The 24,582-nt window shown below is 45.7% G+C and overlaps 1 protein-coding gene across 1 annotated transcript in view; it reads right to left on the bottom strand.

The window, feature by feature from the left end:
* The window catches only part of Aldh7a1 (aldehyde dehydrogenase 7 family member A1), a 27,770-nt gene continuing 3,188 nt past the window's right edge, over positions 1–24,582 (bottom strand). Inside the window, exons 3-18 of the mRNA XM_050120890.1 lie at positions 24,102–24,167; positions 20,649–20,729; positions 19,969–20,092; positions 18,073–18,205; positions 16,710–16,754; positions 16,060–16,137; positions 13,337–13,434; positions 11,203–11,244; positions 9,615–9,709; positions 7,762–7,846; positions 5,865–5,971; positions 4,724–4,840; positions 4,469–4,566; positions 4,256–4,329; positions 1,647–1,722; positions 1–248 (exon numbers count right to left, since the gene is read on the bottom strand). Of these exons, the coding sequence (XP_049976847.1) occupies positions 194–248; positions 1,647–1,722; positions 4,256–4,329; positions 4,469–4,566; positions 4,724–4,840; positions 5,865–5,971; positions 7,762–7,846; positions 9,615–9,709; positions 11,203–11,244; positions 13,337–13,434; positions 16,060–16,137; positions 16,710–16,754; positions 18,073–18,205; positions 19,969–20,092; positions 20,649–20,729; positions 24,102–24,167 (1,374 nt within the window). The 3' untranslated portion in view covers positions 1–193. The remainder of the gene's footprint in view (positions 249–1,646; positions 1,723–4,255; positions 4,330–4,468; positions 4,567–4,723; positions 4,841–5,864; positions 5,972–7,761; positions 7,847–9,614; positions 9,710–11,202; positions 11,245–13,336; positions 13,435–16,059; positions 16,138–16,709; positions 16,755–18,072; positions 18,206–19,968; positions 20,093–20,648; positions 20,730–24,101; positions 24,168–24,582) is intronic.

Genomic DNA, 24,582 nt, shown 5'->3' with positions numbered 1-24,582 from the left:
TTTTGCTAAATGTAACTAGGTTGAGAATATTTAATTTGAAAATTTGAAAAATGGGTATCTTGATTTAGACAGGTTTGGGGATCACTAGAGATTAGCCACTGTTGGTACATAAAACAATCAGGGCAAATTGAAGTTTTCTGGGGCCTCTTCAGAGCAGCCGCAGGAATGACTGTGAGGTCAAAGTGAAGCATCGTCACTCAAACTTGATGCCTTGAGCCAGAGGAAGGTCCGTGCTGTAGTTGATGGTACTGGGAGGAGGAGAATTAAGTAAATGGCGGTGCATACATAGTGTAGAATACTTTCATAACATAAAAACATAGGCTCATCTATATTAGCAACTTTCAAGTTGGTAAGAAAAAAAATTGGTATATAAAACAATGTCAATGTGACTCCTTAGAAAAGAACAAGGGAAACACAGACGTCTGGGAGATGTACACCATCTGCTACCCCCAGTTTCCTTTGATCATCGTGTAAGCACATAGGCGATTTAACTTTCTTTCTCAGTAACTCACATTGCATTATCAGGGGGAAATTTAAATAGTCCCATATTGGTAAGAATGTAGTAATTTTTAAAGGTTTTCGTTTGTTTGCTTCTTTTTCCTTTCCCCAAACTAGTCACAAGACACTTGGGTTTTCTAGAGGAAAGGTTTCCTGGGTCTATGGGCTCTGAAAAGTCAGAATGCTGTTTGCCTGCGCAGCTCTGAGCGCACAGGAAAAGGAAAAGAGAAGCCAGCCTACAGCACAGCAGGAGGCACAGCTGGAGATGCTCTCAGGAGCCCCACTGAGCACGGCTGGCAAGAACTGTGCCCCCTAGGTTACTGTACACACACTCGAGCCAGTTCCACCCAAGTAGGCCAGAGAGCACAATAAAGATCAGACAAGTCCCCGGCAGCATCTCCAGAGCCACCATGCATGTCCAGGCAAACGCCTTAATTGAGTCTTGTTCATACTTCTAAGCTGGTACCCCCACCTCTAAGCTTACAGGCCAGACCCCCATGCTCCTCTCTTCTTCACTATGCAAGAAAACTCCACCATGGGAGAAATGGAAAGGATGGCTCCTTCAACCTCCTCATGCTGAGTGACCCAGTGTTCTCATCCTCCCTATTCCACCTCTGGGGCAGAATCCAACAAGGAAACCTCATAGTCAGTTGTTATGCTAAACGAAGAGGCTGGAAGGGACAATTGAAGGCAAGCGTCCTTCACTGTAAATATGCGGGAGTCACTTTTTTAGACCTTCTTCTGATTTGGGAACATCTGCATAGACAGGAGACTCCTTGGGGATGGGAATCAAGTCAGCCTGAAGTCCATTCCTGCTTCGTGTAGCTCTCTCTGTACACACTGCCTCGAGGCAACTTTACATTCCTGGGATACCTCCATTATGACTGCCACCCGTCACAGGGCCATCTGGAGAAGCTGTCCACATGTTATGTCACGCCAGTGCAGAAGTTTTCAGATTTGGGAGCATCCGGGATTAGTGGTGCTTTACCCATAGTAGAGCATGCATGCTCAAAAAGAACGCAGCTACAGAGTCGGGAAACGTAAAACCAAGTGGAACCGAGCAAAGACAGAACTGAAGACAGACAAGCAGCAGCAGCCCATTCCCGAAGGCTCGGAGACCAACCCTCCTGCCCAGAGCCCCCCCTTACCATGTGGACCTTCGCATGTACTGCTTCCAGGCATCGCTGCCAGACTCCCTGCCGCCGCCAGTGTGCTTCTCTCCTCCTAGAGAAACGCAAAATCATCGCACACCTTTCCTGTGGCCCTCAGAAGACACCTGAGCTAGCAGAACAAGACAGGGCGCTGGGTAGGGGAGTACACACCTATAATCCCAATCCTAGAGACTGAGGCAGAAAGATTGTGAGTTCAGCCTGGGGTATATAAGATATACAAAGTGTGTGTATGTGTGTCCCCAAAACAAAAGAGAAGGAAGAGGTGGTGGCAGTGGCAGCTGGAGAGATGGCTCAGTGGTTAAGAGCACTGTCTACACTCTTGTATGGGACCCAGGTTCAGTTCTCAGCACCCACGTGGCAGCTCACAACCACCTCTAACTCCAGTTTCAGGGGGCCTGGCACCCTCTTTTTGGCCCCTGCAGGCACCAGGCATTTAAGTGGTGCTCATGTACCCATGAAGACAAACACTCATACATATAAATAAATCTTAAATGTTTTTTAAACTTAAAAAAAATAAAAAGGAAGAAGGAAAGCAAGAGAGACCCGAGCTGAACAATACGCAGAGTGAGAGGCTCTGGAGCACTCGGCTTTAAAAGGGGGTGCCATCAGACCCCTCCTTCAAGGCTCAGGGATGTGTGTGGAAGAGGAAGCAGAAAGACTGCGGGAGCCAGAGGTGATGGCGATCCCAGCAAAGTGTCTTCCGAACACAACAGAACTGAGGCACGTACGAACACAGAGACTGTGGCAGCACACAAAACCTTCACAGGTTCAAGTCAGATGTGGTCCCAGCACCAACAGGGAGAAATGAGGACTGGGCCCCAGCCCTAACCAAGTGACTATTGGCAAGCGATACCCCAATGGCGAAGGGAAATCGGTTTCCTTCAGTGGCATGTCGAAGTGCTTATCAGTCACACTCCACATCAGGCCCCATGCTCAGGAGTAGTCAGCCAAAACAAAGTGAACTCCATGGGGTGTTTTTTGTTTTTTGAATTTTATTTAGTTTTGGCATTTCTCTTTTTGTATCATTGGTCTTTTGCCTGTTTGATTTTCATGTGTATATGGGGGGGGGGGTGAAGTTGGGTATGGAGGAAGGCAGTTCTGGAAGGCCACTTATATTTACTATACTTTGTGTTTTTGCTTTGGGTTTTTAGTTGTCTTTCTTTTTCCAAGCTGGGCCTTTCTGGCCTGGTACACACTCCAGGCTAGCCTCACTATGGCAATCTTTCTGCCTCGGCCTACAGAGAGTCGGGATTACAAGAATAGGCTATCACACTCAGCATTTCGGCTAATTTGTTTTTTATTTTTGTATTTCATTGTGTGCGTGTGAGTGTAAAGACCAGAAGACAACCTCCAAGGTTAGTTCTTTCCTTCTAGTATCCAGGGAATGGACTCAGAGTCTCAGGCCTGATGGCAAACCTCCTTACCCACTAAGCCATCTTTGCTGCCCCACTATGAATAATTTTTAACAAGTTAAACTTAACATGTACCAAAAAAGAAAAAAAAAGCTATCTGTAAACATCAGTAACTCATAGGGTCCTCAAAGGGTCCAGAAAAATATGTGACTTAGTATCTCATCTAGTGAAATATGAGGCGGGAACAGTAAAGTCCTAAGTGAAGGCATGCTGTTGACATGAACACAGCCATGCCAAGGACCCCAACACCTCAGACCCATGAGAATGGCAAGGTCATCCTTAGGTCCAAGTACGGGTGCACACCAACAGTTGATCTTTGGCTAAAATTCGTGTGTGCAGAACATTTCAAGCGCAGCTCCCTCGTCCCGAGGACTGCAATCTGAGATGTCCCTCGCAGCACTTCCTGTGGACATTAGCTAACCTGCCTCCTCCTCCCGTTCATACCTTAAGTAGTAAATGCACTGAGTTCCCTGGCTGCTGCTCTGTGTGTCACAGACCACCACTTCTCAGCTTTTCTGTACGTGTGTCTGTCATTTCTTCATTCCACGTCACCCTGGTCAATTTCTAACCCCACTTTGCATGTGTATTTGCAAATGTATTATCGTTTAAGTTTCCTGGCTTTGAAGTAGAAAGTTTTAACCTTTCTGGATCTGGGATCTTCTGTCTAGAAAAAAAAAATACTGACTTTCAAGGTTCATGTATCTTGAGCTAAGGGCCCAGCTCCAACCTAAGCAGATGAGGACCCTGGTAAGAACCTGGGTTGGAGTGCACGCTCTTTCCGGCATGCCAGATTACAGGTTACTGCAGAATATAAACTGTATTTCCATTTCTTATTTTGTTTGTTTTGTTGTTTTCTTGAAACAAGGTTTCTCTGTGTAGCCCTGGCTGACTTAGAACTCACTCTGTAGACTAGACTGGCCTCAATTGCAAGAGATGCACCTGCCGCTGATTCCCAAGTGCTTTGCTGGGATTAAAGGCATGTGTGATAACCACCCAGCTTGGGTTTCCATTTCTGGACAAACTAAAGGCGAACACTACTATTCCTTTGCTGTTCAGTGTGGAAAGGAGGGCAGAGGCTCTTAGCTTAGTGGTAGAGTGTTGGCCTAGCATGCATATCAGCCTAGGACCAAACCAAAAGTGACTTTTCAAAAGGAAAAACGAGTCTCTACATACCAAAGGCACCACCAATCTCAGCCCCGCTGGTCGGAATATTGACGTTCACAATGCCACAGTCTGAACCTTTGGGTCTGTGGGCGAGGAGAGGGACAGTGAGAACACCAGAAATCAAAACAGAACAAAGCCCAGATAGTGCGGCTCTCACATGGACACAATCACCCACCAACCACGTCAAATGTTTACAGACATTCAAAACAGACTAAGTTATACCCAAGCCATCGGAAGATTCTGCCCAAGTCCTTGGTGAAAATGCTACTCGAGAGTCCTTGCTTCACCTCATTGTTCCACTCGAAGACCTCTCTTTCGTTCTAGAGGACGAGACCAGAAGCTGTGAGCATGACCGGCGCCTCTGTGCTCAGGTCAAGGCTCACGGCATAGAATAGAGTTTTAGTGCACAAAAGAAAACCAAGAGGCAACGCTTTGCTGAATCCGTTTTCTTTCATGGCTTAGATCTTTTTTTCTTACCTTGAATTTGAAGACATAGAGAATTGGGGCGAAAGTCTCCTCATGCACGATGGGGGCATCATGGGGCAGGCCGGTGATAATGGTGGGCTCTACGTAATTGCCAGGATGGTCCATCACCTTAAGCAGAAGGAAGATAAAAAAGAATGGATGGGTTTCCTTTCCCCAGACTTGGGATCAGAGGGACATCATCCTTCCTACATTTATGAGGCGAGAAACACAACAGCATTTCCAGGTAACTCAAGCATCCTGTTTGAGTGAAAGCGCCCTCCTGCTCCTATTTGTCAGAGAGAAAACAGAGAAGGAGTTTGGAGAGGAAAACCATGCTGTGTGTTCCAATAACGTTATTTGGTGGGGCAGACCAAAGGGGCTGAAATGCTTGTTTTTGAGTTCATTTTAAAATAGGCAATCTGTACCCATTATGTAATTCATTTAGTAGTAGCGTTTACCCCAGTTCACACACTGAATATGACCAAGACTCGGGGTGATGGCATCTGGATGTGGGACCCTCAGGGAGGCCATCAGTCGTTAATAAATGAAGGCAGCAGAACAGGACTAAACCAATACGGCCAGTGTCCCCTGCCCTGTGGGGTAACGTCACTTGAAGACTCAACCACAACCCAGAGAAATGTCACCAGTACTCGGTACTGGCCTGCAACATCCATTTTCCAGTGTTTCCAAACCAGTTTCTGATACTCTGTTACGCATGCCCTAGGGAATTCATATTCATTGCATAAAACTCCAAAAAGGCGCATGCGTAGCCAGCCCCCATACAACCTCTCCACTTACTGAACTCTGGCGCTCTAGGCTCTGCATCAACCCTGCACTCTAAACTGTTTGCATGCAACTCTACCTGTTCCTGCAAGGGTCGACAGAACCATGAACTCAGGTCTCACACAAGGGTGGACCCAATTTCTGTTAACAACTAGTCCTAGGGACTGACTCGAGGGCAATTATTATGACAGTTTCTTCTGGGTCTCAGGGCTATTCTGTCATCATGCATTCCTCAAAACCCTTTCCCCTGTAATGGGGAGAAGAAGAGCATCCATCTGGGACCCTTCGGGGACCCACCTTTTCTCAGCAATCTGAGTTCAGGGGAAAGAAAGACACGAGGCTGTCATTATCCACCCACAACTCTCATTACCTTGCCCCCGAAGGCCACTGTGCCTCCTTGTTTCTTTGCTTCTTCCACGGCTCGAAGAAACATGCTCACTGCCTGTTTGGTATGTAGTGGTCCATAGAGAATATTCGCTGGGGAGAGAAAAGAGATGCTTTTCATTTTGCCCTCAACGGCATGGTGTTTTTATGTTAGTGGCTTTCCAAATTAAGAGGCTAAGTCCTCCTCCCTCTATCCTCAGTTAAGAGCAGGAATCAGCAACTTTTGCTGTGAAGGACTAGATGCTTAGCATCTTACGCTTTGCATCAAGTATGTGGTTTCCAACACAACGACTCAACTCTGCCTTTGTAGTCTGAAAGCTGCTATACATAATATGCAAATGAGCAGGGGTAGCTGTGAGGCAGACATAAACAGATAGTCAACTGATTATGCTTGCCAACCCCTACCTTAGAGGAACAGCTATCAAAGTGATGCCCTAAAAACACAGGGGTGGCATGTTCCTAACAGTGTGTCCACCCTTGAAGACCACTATAGTCTCTGTGGCTAGTGTGCAGCTCAACGGGGTAGACTGACCAACTGCCAGAAACTAGAGCATTGAAGGAACCACAGGGAGTTGGAGCTCTGCAAGGATGTAGCCGCTGGTTATGGGAAGACCTCGGCAAAGGTTATTTCTAGCATAGGAAATAGCAGCAAAGAGCCAGGAATGCTTGAAAACACTGGAAAGTTGGACAAACTGGAGCCCAGGCCAAGTGCACATGGATCTAGTGGACAGTAAGCAAGGTGGAAGGAATCCATATCATAAAAGTCTGGGAATCCGCCACAGAGTTCAGGAATCTTGATCTTAGTCTAAGCAGAGTAAGATCACTGGAGCGCCCCTAGCCAAAGGGTGAATTATATTTTTTCACTTATTTTTATTCCCAATTATGTGTATGATTGTGTTTGTGTAAGTGAAGGCATGAGTGTAGGTGCCTGCAGAGGCCAGAGGTGTCAGACCCCTGAAGCTGGAGTTATTAGATGTTTTAAAAGCTGGACATTATGGTGCATGTCTTTAATCGCAGCATGTAATAGGCAGAGGCAGGTGATCTCTCTGAGTTCAAGGCCAGTCATGAAGACATTAAGATACATTGTATCAATCCACTCCCCAAACACAAAAAGCAGTTGTGAATCACCTGATACCTATGCTCCAGGTCTCTGCAATATATGCTCTTAACCCTGAGCCATCTCCCGGGCCCAAACCAACCCTTCCCTTATCTCTCCCCTGCTTTTTTTTTAAATATGGGCTATCACTATGTAGTTCTACCTGCTTGGAACTACTATGCAGACCAGGCTAGCCCCAAACTCACAGAGATTAGCTAGTTTGGCCTCTACCTCCTCCTGAGTAAGAGGTTCAAAGGCATGCACCACCATGCCCAGCACTGAATACATCTTAGAAACCACTCTAGTTACTATGCAAGAGAGCTGTGGAAGCAGCAAGTCTAGGGACTCGAACACTTTCCCTGCAGATGGTGGTGACTCGGAAAGGATAACAGCAGCAAAAAGAAAAAGAACTCAATTATCACCCCATCCAACCCCACCCTACCATCATCCCATCCAACCATCACCCCACCCTATCATCATCACCCCATTCAACCATCACTCTATCCAATCACCACCCATCCAACCATCACCCCACCCTACCATCATTATCCCATTCAACCATCACCCTATCCAATCACCACCCCACCCAACCATCACCCCACACAACCAGGACCTCAGCTCTTACATATCAAGTATGAGATTCAACCTGGGAAGACAAGTCATCAAATTGCCCTCAGACCTCTCAGAAAAGGGCACCTACCACTACCTCCAACTCAGAAGCTCAGAAGTACAGGTAGCACCAGCTGTCAAAAGGGAGTAACTTTTAAGAAAAGAACCAGCTACTCACGGTCCCAGGGGTTCCCAACACGGATCTGTGAGTAGGCACCTTTCAGTCTTGATACAACTTCCTCATGGATGCTTTCGTGCAAAAACTACGTAAAGAACAAGCATTCAGGGGAATAGCAAGATGAATATACACATCCTGAGATAGTAAAGAAGTTCTTCAACCGTACTGATTAGTAACTACTAAAATACTATCATCTCTGAAAAGAAACTGAGCCCATGCTTTTAGTATATATTTTCTAATTTTAATATTAACTATGAAAATAAACCACCTCTTCTAGGTGGATGTTGAAGTAAAACCATAAACCAAAGCTAGGGATGCAGGTTAGCCAGTCATGCTGATCCAGCATTCAGGAAACCCTGGTTTTGATCCTCAGCACCACACATCAGATATGGTATATCACATGCCTATGAGCCCAGTATTAGAGAGATGGAAGCAGGAAGATTAGAAGTCCCAGGCTATCCTCAGTTACACAATAGCTTGAGGCCAGCCTGGGATACATGAGACTCTGTCTCAAGCAAAAAAAAGCACCCAAAAATGCAATCAAAGAAAACACCATAAACCATGTCTGTATCAAGTTTCTAAGAGCCTGGCCTGCTAAAGTACAAACATCTACCTGTAGCTCCAGTCCTAGGGGATTTCCACACTACTTGTAGCCTCTGAGGGCATCAATCATACATGAGGCGCATAGATATACACACAGACAAAATACCCACACACATGAAAATAAATCTTGTTTTAAAAGATCATATTGTCACTTATTCTTCAACTTGGTCTGGTTTAGAAATCAGTCTTATATAAAACATTTGCTCATAATTGGGAGTGAGGGAAAATAACACAGAACCAGTCCCTCTATGACTCTGTGGCAGCTTTTAAATGTAAATGCAGCCAAACTGTATACCTAAAACTTATTTAGCTGTAGTCTTTCACTATAGGAGAGCCACAAACAAATAAATCAAGGATTTATTTCTAAACTGAAATCCAACTCAATCTAGTATATAAATTCAACTACCCACATCCGCCACACTGAACACACTGAAGCTAGACAATACTTCCTCATACCGACGTGTGTGTGTGTGTGTGTGTGTGTGTGTGTGTGTGTGTGTGTGTGTTTAAAACACCACCCAAGTTAAACGCAAACTCCTGGACTTAAAGGACTCTCACCTCACCCTCCCAAGTCCTAGAATTACAGGTGCACGCCACCACCTCAGTTCAAACCATATACTAAGAAAAGAATGGACGTGACAGTCATTTGCTTTTCAACAAGCCCTATCCCACTGAGTGAAATCTGAGACTCGAGGCCAACACTTACAATATCTGAAATGTTTATGAAAAAGCAAAGCAACTGTTTAGTTAACAGTTTTAGAACTTGACTCGTCTGATCTCCTAGAAGACACTGGACTTAGTCCATGTTAGCCATGGACTCTGACTCAAAATTGGCATCACCTCTGCGTCCAGCTCCCGTCACCTGAGCCCACTGCAGCTTAGTGTGGTTTAGCATCTGCCACCGTCACAGGCATGGAGGAGGAGCACACATCAGCCACTCATGTTTAGGGAATACATATTTCTAGCAACTCTTTTATGACGCCCAGTCAACAGAGTTCATTAGACTGGGGTGTTCAAAAAGCAGGAGAGGCGGCTTAGCAGTTAAAGAAGTCTTGCTGCTCTTCCAGAATATCCATGTTTGGTTCCCAGGACCCTCACTGAGCAGTTCACAACCAGCTGGACTCCAGCTCTAAGAGATCTGACGCCTGCTTTGGGCCCTCTGAGCGTGCCTGCACACAACACACACAGACACATACACACATTCGTAGGAAGAGGAAGGACAATCTCAAGCATGTTTAGGAAACACTCACCAGTCTCCTCACAGAGGTACACCTCTGGCCAGCTGTTCCCACGGCGGCAAACAGAGCTGATGGAAGAACCAGGCAAAGGTCTGCGTCTTCAAAAGCTTAAAGAAACAAAAGCGTGCGCCATCAGTGTGCAGTAGGCAGAGAGAGAGAACATTTGCTAAGCAGGATAAAGCAATGCCTTTAGAAAATACAATAACATCAAAATAATCATTGCAGAACAGACAATTCATGGCACAGAGACACACGTCCAAGGGGGGAGGTGTGCTTTTCTTCTAGGAAAGGGTATATGATGACAGAGCAATGGAAACTACAACCTTTACCCAATACACAGGTAAACTGAGTCTCGGTTGGATCATGTCACCTTTCACCTCTGTTTTAGAAACCCCTCACTACTGCTCCATGAAAACCCAATGGGCTTTGCCACTATCTGGGTGCTCGCTTGTCCCAGTCCATCCCTACTGCCACAAAGCTTCCTGTTCCTACATGAGATAGCCTGTCCCTGCTGCAGGAGATGACCACAATCTGTTCCAGCTTCCCCTGAAGACATCCAGGTAAAGTCCTATCACTACCGTCTCCTTCATTCCTCTTCCTCTCCCCTCAGAAGCGGAAAAGTCGTCTATACAAGGTTAACCTGTAGGAGGCTAATTTATGACTTACAATCCCTGCTTCCCTGTGCCTTCTGGAATCTTACCGCCACGTGTTGTCACCTGTCCAACCTAAGCATCCTCGGATCAGGAAGACGGAAAGAGGCATTCACACACACAGCCTAGACTTCCTATCCATTCCACAACTCTGTAATCCACTATTTAATTGTTCTCCCAGTTCTGGGGGCCAAATCCAGGGTCTTGTACATGTGAGGTTGTGTACTAGCTGTGTCCTTGACATCAGATCTCAGAGCACAGAGCTTCAGTCCTTCCCTCCTTCCATTCAGACTGGGGCATCATTAGCCTATGTTACAGATGAGCAAACTGCGGCTTTAAACGCTGCACAGGGGAATAACTCAGTAGAGTAAGAGCATGGTTCTCAACACCTATGGCAGGCAGCTCATCTGTAACTCCAGCTCTGAGAACTGATGGCTCTCTTGGTTCCTCAGGTACCTGCACCCACTTGCACAAATACATACACACACACACACTTAAAAGTAAAAAAAAAAAAAATCTTAAACAAAAAAAATTGTTCCTTCCTAACATGAAAGCCCCCAATACTCCGCTAAAGGTCAACTTTGTGTGTGTGAAACCTAAAGCAATTGGCAAGTCACTTAGGAAATAACTGATTATTCTAGAAGAACACACAGCCAGTTTCTAGAGAACAAGATAAGGAAAAGCATGAAGAATTAATGCCACGTTAGAGACAACAGAAGTCTCATGCCCGCATTCAGGACCCCAGGTAATATTTTTCCCAACAGTATCCTGTTTCTCAAGCACCCTCTTCCTTTAAGCCAAGTTCATGTCATGACTCCTAAGGAAAATTCCTAAAGATGGGCACAGAGTCCCAAGCACACAGGGGCTTGGGAAAGGATACGTTTCTATGCAAGTCCCACACATTCAAGATGACTACAGAACAGAAAGCAAAGAGGAAAGAGCAGCCTTACCAATAATGGCATTGTTTCCTCCCAGCTCTAACAAGCTTTTCCCTTTAAAAGAAAACAGACACAATTATTTCCTGTTCCAGTACTCAGGGCACACCGGCTCACATTAGAGAGCCTAGTTATCTCTTATTTTTAATATTTATTTATTTATTATGTATATAATATTCTGTCTGTGTGTATACCTGCAGGCCAGAAGAGGGCACCAGACCCCTCTACAGATGGTTGTGAGCCACCATGTGGTTGCTGGGAATTGAACTCAGGACCTTTGGAAGAGCAGGCAATGCTCTTAACCTCTGAGCCATCTCTCCAGCCCTGATCCTAGTTATCTTTTCTATCTTTTCCTTTACTTTCTGATTATTCACGCAGCTTAACAATGATATTAATGACAATTACAACATTGTACAACAGCTACATACAAGAATGTGTTCTTCAGAAATACACTGAGAATGGATGAGTTAAGTGCACACACTGTGTGCGTGTGAGCCCATGCACATGCATGTTTCTAGGCAGAGTAAATGACAAAGTGTTATGCACATAGCTGCTGCTGCTGTCTGCTTTGGTTGGGGAAGCTTCCCTGAGCAGTGACTGCACTGACTCATAACTGGTCAAAGTGCTGAGAATCAGCTGAATGCCCACCATGACTGGGATGGGACATCACTATCACGCCTTCCAAAGTAGTAGGGACTGGTGCCTTCCAGGCAAGATGTGGCTATGGCAAATTAGCTCAAAGTAACTGTGTGATTACCCATATAAGATGGGGCCTGTCAACACTTGTCACGGAAAAGTGGACTCGTGGGGTCCCACCACTCCCTGGGGACTTATACACAGTTAATGTTGGCGGAGAAGGGAGAGATCAATTCTTCAGCGGTGTAGCAACCGGTAAGGCACCTGTGAGCCTATAAACAAACCCTCACCCCCAATCCTTTAAGCAATGAAATTCATTAGGGGCTGACAAGATGGCTCAGCAAATAAAGCCTGCAGCCTGTCTGAGTTCAATCCCCAAGACCTACATGAATGGCAAGAATCGACTCCTGCAAATTGACCTCTTACCTCCATGTGTGTGTGTGTGTGCGCGCGCGCATGCATTTTTAGTTAAGTTCGAGGTTTAGAGTAAGACAAGGAAAAATTTCATACTAATTCAAGTGGCTATCTACTTGTCCGAGCACTACCTGTCAAGAGACTGTTCCTACCCACTGAAATTGTCTGGCAACCGGGCAATGGTGGCGCACGCCTTTAATCCCAGCACTCGGGAAGCAGAGGCAGGCGGATCTCTGTGAGTTCAAGACCAGCCTGGTCTACAAGAGCTAGTTCCAGGACAGGCTCCAAAGCCACAGAGAAACCCTGTCTCGAAAAAAAAAACAAACAAAAAAAAATTGTCTGGCAATTGTGCCAAGAGGATAAGACACCCATGAGCAATAAATGTAGGGGCTCTTGGTTCCATCCCATTGCTCTATGACTTCATGCGATAATTTGGGGGTTAGTTGTACAATCAGGAAGTATGAGCTCTCCATCACTAATATTTTTCAAAATCGCTTCAGATATTCAGCATTCTTCGCATTGCCATAGGAATTTTGTCATCAATTTGTCACTTAACACAAAACAGACGGCTGATGTTGATAGTAACCACACTGAGCCCAGAGATCACTTGAAAAGAACTGCTATCTTAACAAGCCTAAACACCAGGAAAAGTGAAAACGGGATGGCTTTATTTAGGTCTTAATGTCTTTCGTTAGCTACTCTCACAAAGACTAACACTACTTTAGATTTATGTGTGTTTTATTTTTTTATGTCACCATAGTGGAACTGTCTTCTGAATTTCATTTTTAAGTCACTCATAGTTGCTACACTGAAATATAATTTTTTTTAGACAACCTTATTGACCTTATTCTTTATTTTGTTGAGCCTTTTGTTTGGTTTGCTGTTTTTCAGTTTCTTGGGTTTTTGGAAAACAGGGTCACAATATAGTACTGGCTGGCCTAGAACTCACTATATAGACGGGGCTGGCCTTGAATTCACAGAGGTCCACCTGCCTCTGCCTCCCAAGTGCTGGGATTAAAGGAGTGCACCACCAGAGCCAGCAATGACCTGCAGATAATCATATACTGATTCAAACCCTCATCACAAAGCCCACACTCACCAAACCTCTCCTGCACCATGAGGGCCACCTGCTTCCCAACCTGGGTGCTCCCGGTGAAGGACAGCAGGTTCACACGTGAATCCTTGGCCATTGCTGTGCTGCAAGGGAACACAGAGAGTCACCCAGGCAAAAAAAATACCTAAAAATGACGGCACCCAACAGTACCAGCAAGAAGCATGACATGGGCCCTTGGCAAGACAGTCAAGGTTACAAGGAAGTCTATCCCAAGGCATGAGGTAAGGAAACAAACTGTTCACAAGTAGCAGCTCGGGGAAAGCAAGCCGACCTGCTCTGTGAGCTATGACAGCCCTTAAAGGAACCTCCTTAGATCATGAAGAGAGTTCTTCCTGTACTGAGAGGGAGCAGAGACAACATGTTCCTTGTGCCTTCTTAAAGAGCACCAGGCGCTTTCAGGCTCCTGATCTGCAATACGACCCCTTTAGGAATAGCCAGACCTGGGGCTGGGGTGCTGGCTCAGCAGTTAAAAAAGACCAGTTACTCTTCCAGAGGACCCAGGTTCAATTTCCAGAACCCACATGGTAGCTCACCACCATCCATACATAACTCTAGTTCTGGAAGACCCAACTCTCTTCTGGCTTCTACAGGCACCAGGCACACATGTGGTACTCATGCAGGCTTTATTTAAAAGAAAAGGACCGGATCTATGACACAAGCCTGTAATCCCAGCAACTTGGGAGCCTGAGGTAGGAAGAGCACATGTTGAAGGCCTGCCTGTGCTAGAGTGAGTTCAAAGCCATCCTGAGCCACTTAGTAAGGGACTGCCTTGAAGTCAAATTGCTCACAATTAACTCCAGGACCCAGATAACACACATTTCTCTTGGGGCTGGGGATGTAGCTTGCGTCCTAGCACTCAGAAGACAACCACACAAAACTGGATGTGGCGGTCTATACCTATAATCCCGGAAGTTGAGCCGATGGCAGAAGGATCAAAGCTCAAGTCATGTCCGTTACCCCGAATTCTCCAAAATCAGACCCTCCCTTGAACCCCCTTTAGTTGAATCCCAACTAAAATTTCCCCCCAACATATACAATTTTTAAACAATTAAAAGCTGCTCTGGGATTTCCAGTTGGTTCTCAGGAACACAGCTCCAACACTACCGACTGAAACGTCACCGTTCAGTTGTCCTTGCTTCCGTTCAGCGTGAGCAATGCAGGGCAGCCCTGCTCCGGCCTGCACACAGGACAGACTGAGTGAATTACTCAGGTACAACTCGCCAGGTTCAGCCCACAAGCGTGAGCGCCTGCATGCCAGGTGGCTGTGCTTAGCCAGATGCTGCTGAGCTATGTCAAGGCCAACAGAAGGACAGGATATCCAGACTGCAAGAACAGAGTAGGCCAAAGAATACAAAACTCGTGTTTCAGTGACATTTAAAAACACTTCAGTGGCTACTATGGGGGTAGGGAGGTAGGAGATAGGTTTTCTATCATTCTCATCCATATGAACAAAGAAGTAAGAACCTAACATCTAGACCAGCATGGTGGTAGCCTTGACTCGTAGGGAACCTCCCTGGTCAAAGGGGAAGCTGGTTAAAAAAAAAAAAAAAAAAAGTGACCCCAGCTTTCCTGATGATTCAGAACAGTATTAGCCAACTCCAGACTCAAGAGGCTGTGTGTGACCTTATGCTAAGCAAAAGACTCATAAAGATAGTTTTTAAAAAGAGCTCATGTTATGATTCAATTTATACAAAATGGCATCAAATGAAAACTTCAGAGACAAAAAGTACATCAGTGACTGTCAGAAACCCAGGGAAGGCAGTGGGAAGTGGGTGTGGACAATACCCTGGAATAAGATAGCAATGGTTGCACAACAATGAATGTGTTCTCCAAGCCACTCAGCAGGGGCTGAGGGTACAACTCAGTGGGACACACAGAGTTCCTGGGCTCCCACCCCAAGACCAAAACAAAACTAACAAAAACCCAAGTGAAACAGTTTCAAAGAAAGGGCTTTATGGTATATGAATCTTGTGGCAGTTTAAAAAAAAAAAAAAAACCTAAGTCCTTTTTTTTCTAGATAGGATCTCAAACTTGCCGTGTAGCTGAGGATGACTTTGAACTCTTGATCTTCCTGCCTCCACCTCCAGAATCCTGAGATTACAGGCATTTGTCACCATACCTGGCATATTCAGTGCTAGGAACTGAACTCTGAGTTTCCTGAATACTAGACAAACACTCTACCCTCCCCCCCCCACCTCCGTATCCTCCAGGGCTATACCGCCTGTCTCCTATTACAATCAGCTAAGGAAATGCCACTAGGCTAAGTCCTCAGGCATGGAGAGCAATGTCACAGCTTTGTTTTATAGGTCTCTGGATAACTCATGTATCAGGAAATTATTATCTGTCAAAAATATAAGTGTTGACAATCAGTAGGTCAAGAACTAAAACACAAGTATTTTTCAGGAAGGTTATTCACTAAAGAGCATAGCACATCTACAGAATTAATACACGGCAGGTCTACAGTGTTAACACACAGCAGGTCTACAATATTAACACACAGCAGGTCTACAGTATTAACACACAGCAGGTCTACAGTGTTAAAGCACAGCAGGTCTACAGGATTAACACATAGCAGGTCTACAGTGTTAACGCCCACAGAAGGTTCCTCGCCTCCTTAGCCACACTGGGTTTGGTTATTACAGTAGAAGACTCCCAGCAATCAACCCAGGGTCCTTCAACAGAAGGACACCCTTCATCCATTCACCCACCCAATATCTGCTCCACCACAAGTCAGGGAACAAATGGCACCAGGGAGCTGGTTGTCCTCCAAAACCTTGGCAATGATCCTAGGAAGGAAACGACAGAGACTGCTCAGCCAACTGTTTCACTCGGAACATTTTTATAAACGAGAGAAATCCCTCTCACGGAACCTCCCTTCCCAACTTTCCCTCTGACTCTTCAAACACTCAGACCTGGGGTTTCCTCACAGATTATAGATACGGTTTGCAAACACAAGTGGAAGCCTGGGTTTAAAATAGAGTGCTAAAGGAAAACATATACAGAATATGACTAGGAAATGGAAAGCACTGAGTGGTTAAAACATATTTTCATCAAATATGCCCAACTACGAAGACACATCTGAGTCAATATGGCAGACTGGAGGCTGGAGTGTCGCCAGCATGGAAGTACAGGGATGAAGCCTTGCTTTTCTTCTTCTGTCCCTAACCACCAGGTCGGCCTGGTCTACAGAGTAAGTTATAGGACACAAGGGTTGTTAAAGACAGAACAAAGAAAAATCCTATCTTGAAAAAACAAAATCAAAAAACCAAAGCAAAACAAACAAACAAAAAGCCGTGCCCATTAATCATCTTTGCAAAATTCTGCCATGCCCAGGAAAAAGCAAGCCACGCATACTTACTTTGTGACGGCTATGCTAACGAGAGAAGTTGTTGGTGCTCCTTTCCTAGAGACATTTTCAAAGAAAGAGCGAGAGAAAGAAAATTAACTTGAGGAGAGGCAAATACCTTTCATTACAAAGCAAAACAAAGTTACAGAGAAAAGGTTCTGTCCAATTAGACAACAAATAACTCTAGTAACTGAAGTGGAAACCTATCCTGTAGGTGGCGTCTCTGGGCACAATGGATAAGGAAACTTATCCATTCACGAACATCAACCCGCACCAAGCAATGCTGAGCCCACCTGCTGCAGGACCGTCGGAACTGTAACTGCCAGCTAGCTACACAACAGCAAGGTGATTTCAACACTGTACGGTTCTTACTTAGGACTGTCAATTTGAGTGGACTAAGCATTGCCTGGGCAGTGCTGAAATACCCAGCATGGAAACCACACACGCTTAGAAAAGTGCTTCCAGAGGTCACCAACTGAAGGGGGAAGAGCCACCCCAAGCATGGGGAGCAGCGTCCCATAGCTGGGCTCCAGGACAGAACAAAAGGGAGAAAGCCAGATGAACACTAGGCTTCTCCTTTCTCTGCTTCCTGACTGCACGGATGCAAGCAAGCTGGTACTATGCCGCCTCTGCATGATGGACTGTACCCCGCCCTCCGCCTGTAATCCAAAAGAACCCTTCCCCCAGTAAGTTGCCTCTTATCAAGCAGTTGGTCTCAGCAAGGAGAAATCTCAAAACAGAAAGCATTGGGTCCCTCAGTAAGATGCTACCAAATTGTTAAGCTTTCAAACTACATTTTGTTTTATAGAGAGATTAAGAATATTCTATAGAAGGCGTATTTAACACTAATAAATTTGGCTGGGCACACTGCTGCATGCCTGTAGTCCCTGCACTCGGGAGGCTGAGGCGGTAAGATTACCTGGGTAACATAGTGAGATCTTATCTCAAAAAAAAATCAATTTAGAAAAATCCTGGACAAGGTAGCCCATGCCTGTAATCCCAGCACTTAGAAGACAGAGGAAAGAGTGCAAAGTCTTCCTCCAATAAATAAATCATCTCAACTGGAAGCTGAGCCATTAACATATGGAGCCTAACTCCAGGTGTATTTCGTACCAGAACGTATCAGGTACGAGACCTCCGCTGAGAGGGAGAACAGCTGGGAGGGAAGAGGCCACTACTATATCCAAACACATCACTGATAGTAAAATACAAATTAAAAATGAAGACAATCAGCACGTGTGACTTCATGTATTGGTTGAGAACGTCTGGGAAACACTTTAGCACATCTAAAACCCTTTGAGCAGAGCAGAGCAATCGCTACTGCTATTAACTCATCCCCTTCTTTCCATGAGACAGGAGAACGAGCCCAGCTTACCAAACGCAGACGTTCCCTGTGATCAGCGCGATGGCGTTGTTCCAGCCAAACACGGCCACAGGGAAATTGAAGGCGGTGATGATCCCCACCAGGCCTAATGGGTTCCACTGCTCGATGAGAGCATGGCCAGGTCCTGAGATGTGTAAATATTCGTAGTGAACATAAATGTTAATAGAATAAAATCCTAAACCATTCCTCTGCAGGTCAGACGTGCATGTACCAGGCCAGAAGATTCCTGCTGCTTCCTTGGATCACCTCACACAGCCAAAGGGTATGAACATATCACTTAATAAAAAACAGAACTGTTTATTATTATACCACGTCAGCGAATTTAATAATGTTCATTATACCTCACACCTCAGGAGCCGCAGAGGTAAGGGCATTATGGGTCCCATTTGGAAGTTAGGGACATGTCAGTGAGGCAGTGGGAAGTTCCCCCAGGAGATGTGAACACAAAGGGTAAGATATAAGCATAGCACAGAACACGTGATTCTCAGATCTGGATCCACGTTCTTTATGTTGTCTCTTGACCTCTCCAACGTGAACAAGGAAGCTCGTGTTACAGGCTCACGCTGGATGGATTACAAAAACGTTCTATTCGCTGCAAGGAAATTAAAAGCACGAATAGAAATGGAATATTTTGGCAGAATACGTGGCTCATTTGGTAGACTGCTTGCCTAGCATGTGCAAAGCCCTGGGCTGGATCCCCAGCACAGCCTACACTGGGTGTGGTGGCTCGTGCCTGTCATCCCAGCACCCAGGAGGTGGAGGCAGAAAGACCAGTTCAAAGCTTTTCTCAGGGGCTGGAGAGATGGCTCAGAGGTTAAGAGCATTGCCTGCTCTTCCAAAGGTCCTGAGTTCAATTCCCAGCAACCACATGGTGGCTCACAACCATCTGTAATGGGGTCTGGTGCCCTCTTCTGGCCATACACACAGACAGAATATTGTATACATAATAAATAAATAAATATTAAAAAAAAAAAGAAACAAAGCTTTTCTCAGCTACATGGTAAGTTCTAGCCCAGCCCAGAATACATGAGACACCGTATTAAAAAAAAAAAAAATCAAAACTCAAATTGCAATTGTCAACTTTAAGGCTAATCCCACGAAAGTTTATTTTCACCAATAGCTGGTTGGGTAAGAAATGCTGACAGGTTAAAATTACACACTGCTACCTGGCAGGGAAGAGGCCCTCCCTGCCATCATTCACACTGGAAGCAGGCTTGGGGACCTCCCAGCACAGCACCTCACACTGAGGCCATCCTGCAGGCCAGCACCCCAACCCCTGCTTGGCAAGGCTAGCCTTCACTCCAGCTCCTCCTCCTTCACCCTACTTCCATCAATCCCTCGCTCGGAGGCTTCTACAGTCTGCACAGATGCGGCAGCTATTCAGGGTAAAGTCCAAACTCCTCCCAACAGGGATCCTTCCTTGCACTGTGTCCTCTAGCTGTGCCGAAGCAAGGCAGTCCCCACGTCCATGTTCCTCCACCCTTGACTTTTCACAACCCCCTACCCCACCTGAAGTATTCGACCCCCCAGTTCCATCTCCTTCAAGGCCTTAGACTAACCTCCCTGCAAGGCCTTTTCGACAGCATACCTACATGCGTATGGTCCTAACCTCTACTTGCTCTATTACAGCTACCAATTCCCTGACACTGCCCTCAACTCTAAAACCCGAGTATCTGGTGTGCGAGTCTGTGTGCACACACTCGTGGAGGCCAGAGGGCAACAAACTCAGTTCTCTCCTTCCACTCCGGGGGGGGGAGGGGGTCTAGGAATGGAACCGAAGTTGTCAGGCGTCCTGTCAAGCCATCTCGCCCGATCTCACTGGGCCGCGGACATTCTGAAGCGCTGTACCACAGCTCAAAACACTTGGTTCAGCGACTCCCGGCTTACTTTCAGAAGGCAAGACGGGTCCCCCGATCATCCTTGACAAGCCAGCCGCGTAATCACAAATGTCCACGTACTCCTGAACTTCTCCTATGCCTTCCACTAAGATCTTCCCCATCTCCAAAGATACCTAAAAATATAGAAACCCAAGTAGAATTTCTCCAGTAGAATCTGTATTTAAAACATGAAGCTGAGGACAAAATAAAACATTATTTTATGTAGACAAGAAACTAAGGAAACCTGTTTTCTGGTGTTTTTTTTATCTTTCTACTTCTTTATTTACTTGCTTTTGTCTTATTTTTAATATAATTAATTATATTTAATATAATTTATTAATTCTTTGAGAATTTCAGCCATGTATAATGGATTTATTTCAATGATTTTTAAACCATTTTTTCACTTTTCTCTAAAACAATGGATCTCAAAACTTGTTTTTCTTAGAAATCACAACCTTAGGACACACATACAATGTTGATCCTTTTAAATCTGATTCAGTCTAGTGGGGAAAGGAAGCCTACAGAACTCCAGCAGTTAGGCGTCTGAGGCAGAGGGATGGATCATGTGAGCCAAGGTGAGACAACACAGCAAAAACCCCAGCTTCAAACAAAACAAAATGGTCATATGAAAACTATGAGAGCCTGTTCTCTACTCAAGAGATCACGAATAGACTCGAAAGAATTCCTTACCAGCTTTCCCAGCACCCGGATCTTCTCCCGCAAGGCATCGCCAATCTTCCGCACTATTTCTCCTCGCTTTGGGGCAGGAATCTAAGAAAAGAGTGGAATTTTGGTGTCAAAGTAGATGTCTGTGTGTACCACACTGACAGATGTGCGCCACAGAAGAACAGACTGCAGCTACATCGTCGTTAGAGGCTTTTTGGGTCATGTTGGCACTGTGATACGGCTAAACATCCTTGGAGCGAATCTCTTCTGGGAGGCACAAGTGAAAAGGCAACAAACAATTGTCCACTGCTGATGGTCTAAAGACAATTACTGAAAGCAAAAATGACAAGACTAGATGCAGGGGCAATCTAAGCGCAGACTCTGCTGAATCCTGAAGGATGGAAAGAGTTGGCCTGAGATACAGAAGGAATCATGGAGGATAAAGGGCAGGTGGGGAAGGCCAGGGCCTCTGCAGCTAGAGAAGTCACTAAGAGCTTGTGTGTGTCTATCTAGGGTAATACAAGCATGTTTGAGAACAGTTTATATGCTTTCAGGGTCTGTTTTCCCAGACTGATTTTAAGGCCTTTATTTATGGGTGGTGGTGACGGAAACCTGTTTTCACCGAAGGCATGGAAGCACACTCCTGTAACACCAGCACTCGGGAAGGCAGCAGTATCAGGGGCTCACGGCCAGCCTTGGCTCTATCAAGTTTGAGGCTACCCTAAGTTACGTTAAACCCCCTCTCTCAAAATAAATATATAAGCAAACAAACAAATAAATGAAGCAGCTTTTATAAATTACTTTTCCTTTGTGTTTATACTTTTTTACTTCCTTTAAGGAAAAATATTCCCTTTGGAACTTCTAGGCTTAACTGGATAAAATGAATGAAGCAATATTCTGTTGTGAGGTCAGCAAAGCCAAAAGAAGGACAGAGGGCAGCAGCAAGGCTCCATGGGAGGGTCCTAGAGGGAGGCTGTGGACCGGACAGCCCGCTCTGATGTTTTCATTGAGGCCTAGCCATCTCTAAGTCGCTGTCACACGACCGGAGCCAAAGAGGACTATTAGAACAAGCTGTCTCTACACTAAACTTTGAACTCAATTGCTTAACTCACATGCCAACAAACAGATCCCCCACTCATCCAATTCGCTCTCATCCGAGAGTGGCTGGCCTTACTTATCCAGCAACTCCACCTCAACTCAAAAACGCAAAAGCTGCTGAAGGAATGTTGAACGCAATCTGGCAGTGTGGGGCAAGATACTGAAGTAACAAATGAGAACCTAAATTGGAAAAGACAATAAAGCACAACATTTCAGAAAGATTACCAGGACAGCAACAGCAGCCACTGTAGCAAGGGGGACAGACATAACAGTCAGCGAAGGAGGGAGATGGGGTGGCTCAGCAGCTAAAGGCACTTGCTGCTCAAGCCTGGTGACCTGTGGTGGATCCCCAGAACCCACCTAAGATGGCAGGAGGGAACCAACTCCACAAAACTGACCACTGACCTCCATATGCACATTATGGCACACACACATCACCACCACCACCAAAATCACCACCACCATCAGCACCACCACCAAAGTCTTTAAAATCAGTCTAGGAAAACAGACCCTGAAACCGCATAAACTGTTCTCAAACATGCTTGTATTACTCTAGATAGACACACATGAGCATAAAATATTTCTCATTAAAAGACGAGAATTATTCCAGCATTGGGAGACTGAGACAAAAAGATATTCCCTGGCCTCCATACAATATATCGTAGAAAAAAAGAAGAAGAAAAAGAAGAAAGAAGGGGAGAAAGGATGCCCTTGGCAACATGAGTTTGATTTCCAAGGCCCATGTGAAGTCAAAGAGAAGTGATTCAACAAAATTGTCCTCTGACCACCACATGTCCTTCATGATACATGTGCCAACACACAAGCATCATATGCACAAACATACAAAAATAAACACTTTTTTAAAGTATGCATTAGTTTTTTGGCATACAATGTGATCCTAAAATTGTGCACACGTCATGTAACGTGCACAGAAGAATCACAGCGGTGGAGTAAACACGTGAGAGCTGGAAGAGAAATACCCAAAGGCAGCTCTGACAACATCTGTACTGGCAAGGCTGGATGATGTGGGAGTGTCATATATCAATCTGTTGATTTCATTGGCTGAGCAATAAAGAAACGCTTGGCTTAGCTTAGAGCATAGATGGGAGGAGGAAACAGAATAGGATGCGGGGCAGAAGAGGAAGTGAGGTCAGACTCTGCGCTGCTTCCAGAGGGACTGGACAGCCGCCATGCTCTGCTCTCCCAGGCAGCTCCAATCCACGATGGACTTAGGCTAGAATCTTCCTGGTAAGTGCACCTTGGGGTGCTTACACACATCATTAGAATTGGGCTAGTCCAGGTGCGAGAATTAGCCTGAAAGGGCCAGAGTTCATGTGCCAAGCAGTTCTTAAATGAATACAGTTTGTGTGTTGTTATTTCGGGCATGAGCTAGCCAAGCGGCCGGGGTGTTGGGGACGCAGCCCCACCACTCCTATTTCAACAGCTGGAGTTAAGACTAATTTGATTTTCATACTGCATCATCCTTAAAAACAAAATACCAGGGAGCTATTGAGAAGACTAAGTGAGAAAGGGCACCTGCCACCAAGCCTGAGGACCCAAGTTCAGGCTCCAACACATGGCATCATGGTGTACTGACGCTCGCCAGGTGCCAGCTCCACCATGAACACCTGCAAACAATGCATGATTAAACGACATAACCCTCGTGACAACGCCTGAAGACAAACATCCCTCATCTTCCCTCTTCATGAACACACTCTGATGGAGGCAGAGGGCTGCCAGAAAACCCTAGTGACTCCTTCTCTCCTGATTCCCCCTCCACACCGACCTATAGTAGAGGACAGTACTGGCTGTCCTGGAACTCATTTTGTAGACCAGGCTGGCCTCGAACTGACAAGAGATCCACTTGCCTTTGCCTCCCACATGCTGGGATTAAAGGTGTGAACGACCACCCATTGAGCAGCCGCACTTTGGCTTTTTTTTTTAAACCCATGATGGATGGTGTGCAAAGACGAAGGAGGCAGATTCTGCCTCGTGGCCAATAGGAACTCCTTAGCCCTGAGAAAACAGTGTGCCTGCTCTGGAGCCAGGCATGCTGTGAAGACATGCTGTCCCTGGCCAGTCTGGGAGGGGAGGCAGCAGGCGCACAGAACAAAGAGCTCCCCTTCTTTTGCTCAATTACAAGTGTTGGGGGAGAATATTCCTGGCTCCGGTTTACGCCATATCGTAAGAGTTTTCATCGATTTTAAAGTTACCCATCCCTGTAATCCCAAATGGGAAGGACACTATTTTGTGAATACCAGGGAGGAAATTAACACAGTCCCCAAGATCGCACATTTCAGCCCTGCCTCATGTTCATCTGTCTTTCACAATTACAGCAGGTGACCTGTTTGGCAGTGGGGACCAGGGACGCATCCTTACCTCTGCCCACATTTTCCATGCTTCCTTGGCTTCCTTTATAGTTTCTTCATAGTCTTCCGAACTGGCCTAAGAATTGGGGTGAGAGAAAAGGAATGAAGAAAGAGTGAGAATTCCCAGAGAGAGGCTGTGTCTGCAGATACTGATTAGAACTGCAGAGGGCCTTGAATCCCAGCACTCAGGAGGCAGAGCTCTGTGAGTTCGAGGCCATACTGGTCTACAGAGTGAGTTCTAAGACAGCCAAGTGTACACAGTGAAATCCTGATGTGGGAGTGTCATATATCAATCTGTTGATTTCATTGGTTAAGTTATAATAAACCAGCTGCTTGGCCTCATGGCTTGGAACATAGATGGGAGGAGTAAACAGAATAGAATTCTGGGCGGAAGAGGAAGTGAGGTCAGACTCTGCTCTGCTCCCAGAGAGACCAGACAACTCTGCACTCTGGAGCAGAGACACCAAGATGGACGGAGGCTAGAATCTTCC

This window comes from Alexandromys fortis, unplaced genomic scaffold (assembly GCF_014885135.2).
Source record: "Alexandromys fortis isolate MF-2015 unplaced genomic scaffold, M_Fortis_MF-2015_v1.1 scaffold_181, whole genome shotgun sequence".
NCBI classification, from domain to species: domain Eukaryota; kingdom Metazoa; phylum Chordata; class Mammalia; order Rodentia; family Cricetidae; genus Alexandromys; species Alexandromys fortis.
This window is presented reverse-complemented; position numbering and strand designations above follow the sequence as displayed.